Source organism: Mytilus californianus, unplaced genomic scaffold (assembly GCF_021869535.1).
Source record: "Mytilus californianus isolate M0D057914Y unplaced genomic scaffold, xbMytCali1.0.p SCAF_1, whole genome shotgun sequence".
Lineage (NCBI taxonomy): Eukaryota > Metazoa > Mollusca > Bivalvia > Mytilida > Mytilidae > Mytilus > Mytilus californianus.
In genome coordinates this window covers 115176888-115187122 of record NW_026262581.1, presented here as the reverse complement: position 1 = coordinate 115187122, position 10235 = coordinate 115176888, and the positions used below count along the sequence as shown (strand labels likewise).

Genomic DNA, 10235 nt, shown 5'->3' with positions numbered 1-10235 from the left:
AGTTAATAAAGTCTTTAAAATAAAGAAATAAAATAGTCTCCTTATTTAAATAAATGAATGTCAAGAAAGTAATGAGCAATATGAATATTGTGTAAAATTCTGTTTATACTAAGATTTGTATGAAAAATATGAATATTAATTATGAAACATCTAAAAACCAAATCTGAGTAAAATTTATCATACACTACAACGACAGACAATAGTGCATATTTTTCATGATTTTCGTAATTAATACATACAATGTCTTTTATAAATTTTCAATTAAAAATTCATTGAACCTCTATTATTTCTTGTGTATGTATGTTTTTATAAACCTGTTATTTTATTCATTCGCACAAAAGCCTGCTTTGTAGCTTTTTTGGTGTTTGGTGATACTTAAACAATATCACGAAGTAAATAGTCAACAACAGCGCCTCCTACAAATTCACAAAAATGAAGCTAACTGACAATGTTGTTCGAAATTTTAGAGTTGCTAAAGTATTTAGGGAAAATACAGAACGAATAAATAATTTAGATTTTTCGGCAAACGGAGAAACCCTTATTTCAAGCAGCGATGATGACTCTATCGTCATATACGATTGTCAGAATGGAACGTAAGCTTACAAGAACATGCTTTTTGTTTTACATGTTTTAGTTTAACCAGAATAAATCTGAATAATTCAGTCCCTCCCTGTGATCGTCACGAATCCAGGATTTTGATTGGTTTTCTCTGTAAGAGAGAGCCAATCAGCTAATAGCTCAATGTTATCGAGATAGGCAAGGCTGATAGGTTAATCCCAAGCTAATTCCAGAGCTCAAGCTAGCAGGCGACTGGGGCGATAAGGTCTCTTTCCCCTCCGTCACTTTGCTTTGCCCGACCGTTTTAGTCGCCCTGTTGTTCACCATACTCGCTTTCAGTCGCTTTCGTCATCGGACATTTTCAATTTTTCCCAAGTAGATGAAACATCAATCTTTTATTGAGAATTAAAAAAATTCAGACATAACGATTCATTTTCTGAAGAAAAGAGGTTTAAGCATTGACTTTACAGTGTGTAGCAGGTTATTTAATAAAAAGACAACTTTTTATCACTTCATGCACTTCCGATACTTGTTACTCGAGACAGACGAGAGCGTACAACAATCTAACTTTCAGCGGCAAAATAAGTTTGTTACTTCATTTGAACGTGATAAAAGTTGCCTCCATTAAATGTTTAATCCATTTATTGCATTAAAAACGTCATGTTCCTTTCCAAATAGCTTGTCAAACATCGTTTATTTTTGTAAATTTTCTTCGTCCGCCATTAACTGTTTACTAACTACGGATCGGAAACGGACCAGCTATGACCGAAATCCGTATATTTACAATAATAACTAGGGACGCATGAATGGAACAGCTGACAGAAGAATATTGATCCCAAAAGGAAAAATTACGCATTCCACACGCATTAACAGACTTTTGGTCAGATCTACTTGATTAATGTATATAATTCCATACATACCGTAGATACTCGCCTAATAGTCGATCCTACTATAAGTCGGGGTCCCTTTTCAGCTCCAAATTCTAAGGATTTAGTCTTGACCCTCGTATAAGTCGGACAAAATTTGGGCATTTTTTTTTCAGCTGACAGGAACTGAACGCCGGTAAAACCAATGCAAATCCAGGAATAATATTCATTTCTGCATTAATGTTTGTTTGGTTTGAATTTAGTTGATGCTCATCATGATAATTTATATTGCTGTTAATAATAAAGATGTATTCATTTCTCTTGTTTTGTTCACTGTTCAAATGTTAGATTAGCCATGTGTTGTTTACGTAATGCATCAATGATTTTGTAGGGTATGACTAACAACCTATTGTTTGAGAAAAGCGAATATAAACCAATATGAACCTGAAAAATTTAAAGTCAATCAACACTTGATGAAAATATTTTTCACAGCATACATAACTCGGTGTTAAATGAGCATGTACACTTCATAATTCTTATTATATTGTGATGATTAAAGGATTAAAAAAATTAAGTGAAGCTAATCAATATATTATAATAACTAACTCCAACTCATTAGTGTCATCTGTTTACCTATCACTGATAGTTTTCACACCTTTAGTGAATACAACTCTTTGTCTCTTAATTGGGGTTATCAATGGATTATATTAGCTTGTCAATCAATTTTGTAATTTTTGTTTACCTGAGACACTATAATGAATAATATTTTGATTTTGGGAATGAATCTTAAAATTATTTTTTGATTATTATATGATTTATAAGCATTGAATTGATATCATGATATCACAATAATGACACAATAACTCCGCTGAAAACATCCTTTCACATATTTGGTACATTGTTATCTCCTTTTCATTTTTGGTTCTTGGCTCTTCTTTTGGGTTTATAGGAAAACCATGTGACCATGAAAATCAATACACAAACCGGAAACAGTAGAATTTCAACACGAATTTGCAGAAAATGTTTACCAAAGAACAAATAAAACACAAAGACAGTATTGAAGTCATTTATTTTCAACAAAAACTTTTTATTTATTGATTTATGTAGGTTTGGCAATCAAAAACGTAGTTTTGACCAGGAAATTCACTCCTGACCACTTTTCTCAAGCTTGGATTTTTCCTCTGGTCGCTAGATCTCGTCTATTAGTCGGCCCCCCTCTCTGGATTATGAATTTTACTCCCAATTTTCCGACTAATAAGCGAGTAGGAACGGTATGTATTGTTTCAAATTATTGATTAAAGTTGCATAACTCTGGTACTATAATACTATTATATCAATATATTGTGGTCCAGCTTAACTTAGTACATCTTTTGTTGAGAAACACTGAAAGTCATAAACAAGATAGTTTTTTAATTGAAGTGTAATTGATATATTATAATTTCTTTACCTTTTTGACATATAAAAAAAAAATTTAATTATATAATTCCATACATATGTATTGTTTCAAATTATTGATTAAAGTTGCATAACTCTGGTACTATAATACTATTATATCAATATATTGTGGTCCAGCTTAACTTAGTACATCTTTTGTTGAGAAACACTGAAAGTCATAAACAAGATAGTTTTTTAATTGAAGTGTAATTGATATAATTTCTTTACCTTTTTGACATATAAAAAAAAATTTTAATGCTAGATTATTTAGTTTGTAGTTTCTCACAAGAACCATAACTTAAACAACTTTGGATTTGAACTGTTACTTTAATTGTATACTCAGATATGAATTGAACAATATAAAAAGAACATTATTTACATATGACCCTTTGTACTATAGGTAGTAAAAAACCAAACATTGTAGCGCAGCGCGCGAAGGAGCACTTTTCTTTCAAATCTCACCACTTCTCCCTATCAGTTTCAAAAAGAGAAGTCACTTCTCTCTATGATTCTGAAGTAGTGTGAGCCCTGAATTCCGAATGATTTTTTGACTATTTTTTTTTGACAAGGCCTTCAGGCGTTAATGTAGCCATCGTAGAGCAGTGGAATATTACGACTGAATTATTCTGGTTAGTTTTAGTTGTGCCATCGACTCCTTCGAGTCCTTGATAACTCGGCCCATAACAAACTCCGATTATAACATAGTCGGCCTCACATACTCGGCCTATAACAAACTCGGATAACTAGAAGATTATAAGTTTGATCAACGATCATATTCACCTTATTTGAAATTAATTATCAGTAAATGACAGTATAAAAATAAGGAGATGTGGTATGATTGCCAATGGCAATGAGACAACTATATGTAAGCTATTAATTTATAGGCAACCATACAGCCTTCAACTATGAGAAAAACCCATACTAGTATATAGTCCGTTATAAAAGCCAAAAACTTCAAAAGGCCAGACATTAAAAAAAGTAAATGATTGAATTGAGAAAACTAACAGACTAATTTATAACAAAACAATTTACGAAAAACAAGACGGACATGAACCAACTACAGGCTCCTGACATGGGACAGGCATATAAAGTTTTAAATTAATTATGAGTTAGAATAATCACATTTATAATTTATTTTGAACATATTACAAGCAAGAAATATAAATTACTTTAACAAGATGTAAAATGAAAAGTGAGACTAGAGGGTCTGGATTTGGTTTACAGATTAGAGAATAATGGACCATTACTACAGAATAATCTTCCGAAAAAATAAAGAATAGAGAATAATGGGGTACTAGAATATAAAGATTCTAGAATAATGGGCAAAATCTATGAAGAATTGAGAAAAATAACCTAAAAAGGTAAAGAATACAGGAATGAAGGACCCCATCCAGACCCTCAGATTAATTTCAGTTATAAAAAGTTACACTTATTTGTCTTTTTTCTTTTCTTTTGTCTTAAATTTTTCATTTCATTATTTCCTTATTTATCATATGCATGACTTATTTGAATGAACTGGACCTACAATGTATGATATCATACTGCCACGTGTACAGTTAACACCTTTTCAATCACCCATAAAACTAAGTGAGCATAACTACCTGTAATTGCATGAAATTATAAATAACCAAATAAGTGAATTCATAGTAAGGGCTTGGATTGCTTGGATGTTGGTGCGAATTCCATTTTGCTGAAGTATAGAGTATATTTATACAAAACATAGGGGGAAAAAATGGTCAATTCAATATCTCATTTATATTAACAGATACCTCTGTGTAAATTTGGAAATTAATGTATGCATTCATTAACCATTTTTCAAAAAAAATCCCATACCATCGATATAAAAGTAAAAACGAGAAATTCACAACAAAATATCAAATATTAGGTCATTATCTTTAATTTAAAGTATTATGTTCAAACTTATATTTCATTATTAAACTTTATACAATATAAACACATATTTAACAATATATTATGGATCTCAGTTTATTTTAATACATTTTTTATATTTTTTTTGTCAAAAATATTTATCTCATAAATTCGTATATAAAGTTGTTAAATAACTTGGCCCATAACAAGGCCCAGTTTAATTTGTTCACTTTATTTTTTTATAGAGATAATAGTAGGCTGAGTTTGTTATATTCCGAGTTTGTTATAGTCCAAGTTTGCTATAGACTGAGTTTGTTTTAGTCCGAGTTATCCAGCAATAGTCCCATCAAACATTATCCCTATTGTTTTTTATTGTCCTACGCGTGACGTGTTGCTGTGACATAGAAATACTGGGCCATTATCCCTCCTTCCCTTCTTGTAAAGTGTCTCACATGTACATTTCTTGCCAGATTGTTATGAAAATCAATGCTGATCAACTGTTTTTCAAAGAATTATGACCCTTGGAAATAGAAACTGAATAAAAATTGCATTGAAACTGGGACTTATAGATAAATGTATTAGTCCCAGATGGAAAGCGCTCTTATGAATTGAAGTAAGTTTTTTCATATACACAAAAAAAGTAACATAACAAAAATACCGAAATTCAAAGGAAAATTCAAAACGTGAGAGACTCATCATGTTTGGCCATGGCAAGTCCAACAATGATAAAATTAAATTTTAGTGCTATATATGTAACACTCATAAACGTGTCCTTCCCCCCAAACGTGTCCGATTCCCCCAAACGTGTCCACATGACATCACTGAACTGCTTAACATGTCTAAATGTAAAAGGGCACCAAAGCGTGTCATTTGTATAAACGCCCAAACGTGCCCAATCCCCCAAACGTGTCCATATCAAGCTTAATTTTTTTTCTTTTACTGGAACTATCATTCGTGTCCATATTATAAATACGTCGGTTATTTGGTCATTGTTTTTTTCAATAACGTATACTCATTTTACTATTTCATTAAAAAATAGAAATAAATTACTTCTAGGTCTTTTATAAACCGGCAGTATAACCTGGTTAAAAGTGGGGGCGTCCGTTCGGCTATATTGGATGTAAATGTACGCAGTCATGCTCAGTTAAATTGTAGATCATAAATCAGATACCTCGTGTAGGGAGAATGTCCCATTCTCTGCGCATTAATACTTTTGTAGCAATTCACTCTTTCGTGGTGCCATCTGTTGTATTTTGGAAGGCAACATTTTTTTAAAATTTCCGCAACTTTTATTCAAAATGGCCTCTATTACATAACGGAGATTGCAGCAGTTTCTTACTGAAGTCATAAAAAAATCAGTCTTCACACGCTCTTATTTTTTTTTAGATTATAATCCCAACTAGTGTTAATCCCGAATAACCGTCAAAACTTAGGCCCAATCCTAAATTCCGGGTATGATAATAGAACCTATATACAGTATTTATTGTTAACATGATTTCGTTTAAATAATGCATGAAATATTTGGCACTGGACGTTATTTCTCTTGTTTGTGTGTCTTTAGTGATGCTCGAAACCTTAAATTTATTAGAAACCCAGAAAACCAGTTTTTGATTTGAAGAGCTTTTAAAATATCAGAACTGTTGAAAAAAAGGGAAGTCAATTCTGCTGAAAGCCCGCCGTCAGATTAATATAAAAAGCATCATCAGAGTTTATTAGTAACACATAATTTACATAGTAAACGATTAATTCAACTGCACTAGAATTATTTGTATGATCGCTCTAAATGAGCATGATATACTTGCAACTGGACAATAAGCAAATTCAGTCAAAAGTTAATTCATATGTTACATATTAAATTTGCAATTATGATCATCATTAACAACCGACATTGAACAAGCTAATGCTAATAAATTACTACCTCATCAACTGTTTCCCCCATCATAGAATTGCCGTAAACGTTATTGATTTTATTAAGGACATACATGTATTGGCGCTAAAAGACGTAAAACGTTCTGACGTTTAACGGTGGACACGTTTTGGCGAAAAACAATTATCGGACACGTTTGGGGGTTTTGAAATCGGACACATTTGGGCCATATTGAATATTACGGACACGTTTGGGGAGAATAGACACGTTTGGGGGGATGGACACGTTTGGGAGTGTTACATATATAATGTATTATTTCAGTCTCCATAACCAAAAAAAATGCAAGAAAATGAAATCAAATTTAGATAAATTTTAAACTTTTGCTATAAAATGATGTTATATGTGCTCAAATGATTACTTAAAAAGCAACATTTTTTGGTAGACAAGTTTTCTGGATACCAGATTGTTAATGAGGTCGATCCCTTGTCTGATGGAGGTTTTCAGACATGTCAGAGAGATCAAACTTAATCAGTTTCTGGAAAAGTCACTTACCAAAATGTGTTGCTAGTGACCTGAACAAATGCACTTAATATGCATGTTTTTGTAGAAATTAAAAAATAAATAAATAACCCAGTTTACCAGTAAATAATGAATTTCACTGTCCATATGTAAGACTCAGAGGGGCAATGGGGACACTGAAGTGCGATGGCCACACTGTAGTGTGATGGTCAGTGTGCTGATATGCAATGGTCTTTATAACGCATGATGGCTAGTTTAAAATCTACAGATGTTTAATTATTACAAAATGTATTAGGCCTATGAGGAGTAGATTTTTTTAATAGTTGGTAGATAAATTTGAATTCGTTATTGTCTATATATGTCCTTAATTACAGTTGCAAACTGAATGTGAGATCATCCTCTTTGATTTTCTGCATGTGAACATAATTCTGTGTTAATATTATGTCTTTACTTGATATCTCTCATGCACAAAGAGTCTGTCTGGGGACCTGTTTTTATTGAGAGAAGGCCTAGCTCAATCGTATGTAAAAAAGAACCTTTTGTAGATTCTAAAAAAAAAAACACTACAGAAGGTTCCATCTCCACCAATCGCTCCCCATTTCAGCGTTGTCACAATGCCACCATCCCACTTCGGTGATCAAAAACGCACTTCAGCGTCAAACCATCACACATCAACGTGACCATCGTGGTTAGGATTACCATCGCAGTTCAGAGTCCTACATATATATATATATATAAAACTATCATGGGAAATTAATTTTTTTACAGGCCTAAGAAAACTTTAAACAGTAAGAAGTATGGTGTGGATTTGATTTGTTATACACATGCAGTCAATACAGCATTACACAGTTCAACCAAAGTTGATGGTAAATATTTTATTATATATTTGAGGTATTGTCATGATTGTTGACCAGTATAAAACTCCACATTGGAGACATGAAAACATTAAGATAAATTTTAATCATGGGGTGGCAAGGTACAAATTGTGAATGTATAGCCAAAATACATATGAACATATAAATGCATGTAATACATAGCTCAAAATTTGAGAAGTACAATGGACATTTTAAGAAAGGTTATAGTTTAGTTAATAAATGACTTTGACCAGTTGCAGTTGAGATTTTTGACTTTATAATATAAAAAAGCAGTAATGATGCCCTGCATACGATAGAAGTGAAGGGTATTATTTTTTTCTGGTCTGTTCATCTGAACCATTAGTCCGTCCTGTATCAGATTAAAGTTTTTGGTTAAGGTAGTTAACAATGAAGTTGTGGTCAACTTGAAACTTTGTACAGTACGTAGCACATGTTCATCATGATGTAAACTTTTTAGATTACATGTATATACATGTACCAATTTACAGTTTTTATCTCAATTTAATGGTTCACTGATAAAGAAATGTGATAGTTTGAAATTAGTACTTTCTCTGGTATAAGTTTTTGGTATCAGTAGTCTACAATGTATGGTCACATCAACTTGACTATAATACACATGTTCATTGTAAGGTGAATTTTTGAAAGAAAGTGCCAAATTATGATTTTGACCCCAATTTTATTGTTCACTGAACATGGACTATGCCTATGGACATAGGATAGTGTGAGTGGAGCTTGGTGTGCTATGGACACATATTGTTTCATGAGAATGGTGTAAACATTCAGGACTACAGGACAATTACAAATGTGTCATTCATGGGAAAATTGAAACATTTTAGAAATGATTTTGAAATTATGAGTAATTTTGAATATAAGCCATCTGGACATACTAGTACCTACTAAATATTTCAATAAGAATGAAACATCTTTTTTTTCTCAAGATTTCTTATCAATTTGTGATGCATGACTTTATATTGCAGTTGCCTTTCTTTTCTAAATATATGTACCTGCTTTTTTACATGATATAAGTACCAGACTTTATGTTTCCTTCATTATTTATTGTAGATACCATTCGATATCTGTCTCTTCATGACAATAAATACATAAGATACTTTCCAGGCCACACCAAAAAGTAAGTAGTTTATCACACCTGAGTTTTATCCATATGTAAAAACATTAAATAAATTTATTAAAAAAAATTAATATCAAATGAAAAATCAACCTTTCATGTCTGTGGCGAAAATATTTGATCTTAATTGAATACAAAATTCATGACGAATTGTTTTGCCAGTTTCAATTGCAAGCATTCTGTCAATGGACATGATGGAGACAACTGTGAATTTCATTTTATTTTTGTTGAGGAATATAGATGTTTTTTTTATCTTTTGACTTAAGTCAATTGTAGATCTAATTCTTATCACAAAAGTTGATCTCAGACAGTAATGAAATATTTATGCATTACACATGACCATAAAAATTAAAAATTAAAGCAATCAATAACATATCTGCATATGATTATTTTTATTATTATGTAAATTCAGATGATACCGTGCCAGCCATGAGAGCAAAATTATCAGTTTTAATTAATTCTGAACATGATGCATAAATAAAATTCATTCTCTATTTGATAAGTATTTTTTGTGTTTTCAAAAGAATTTTGATATTTTTAGAATAATTTTTATGAATTACAATGCATATTTTTTTGTTTTGTTGAAATATGACACAAAAGTGACAATTGGCTTTATTGTGAAATAAATTTAGGTAATTGAACCACTTATGTCAGGTTTGTTGAACTAGAGTATGTGTTATGAAAGGCAGTCAGGATCACACAGATATAATTTGTCTCTGTTGATAATGTTTGTTTTATGTCTTTTAGGGTTGTAGCATTGAGCATGTCACCAATAAATGATTCTTTCCTCTCTGGATCTCTAGATAAAACACTAAGATTATGGGATTTACGTTCACAGAACTGTCAGGTAAGTTTCTTTGAACTGTACTGTTTGAATAGAGCATGCATGCTTGTACATTATTGAAAGTCTGCAACTATAAAAATTAGTAATGAATATTCAGGTCCAACAGCTTTGAATAAATTATTTTGGAAGAAATAGAGATTTTATTGAAAATTATTTTATGATTTTTTTGAAGAACCTACTTGTAACATTGGCTGATGGCAATCCTATTTAAAGAAAGAATTGAAATATAGTATCTATGATAATATATTCTCAAGCATCAAATACTGACGTCAATCAT

General features: G+C 31.5%; 1 protein-coding gene across 1 annotated transcript in view; it reads left to right on the top strand.

Moving 5' to 3' along the window:
- The first annotated feature begins 400 nt into the window (after window positions 1–400).
- LOC127731250 (WD repeat-containing protein 82-like) overlaps window positions 401–10235 on the top strand; it is a 39843-nt gene continuing 30008 nt past the window's right edge. Inside the window, exons 1-4 of the mRNA XM_052240280.1 lie at window positions 401–593; window positions 7882–7979; window positions 9051–9117; window positions 9862–9961. Of these exons, the coding sequence (XP_052096240.1) occupies window positions 433–593; window positions 7882–7979; window positions 9051–9117; window positions 9862–9961 (426 nt within the window). The 5' untranslated portion in view covers window positions 401–432. The remainder of the gene's footprint in view (window positions 594–7881; window positions 7980–9050; window positions 9118–9861; window positions 9962–10235) is intronic.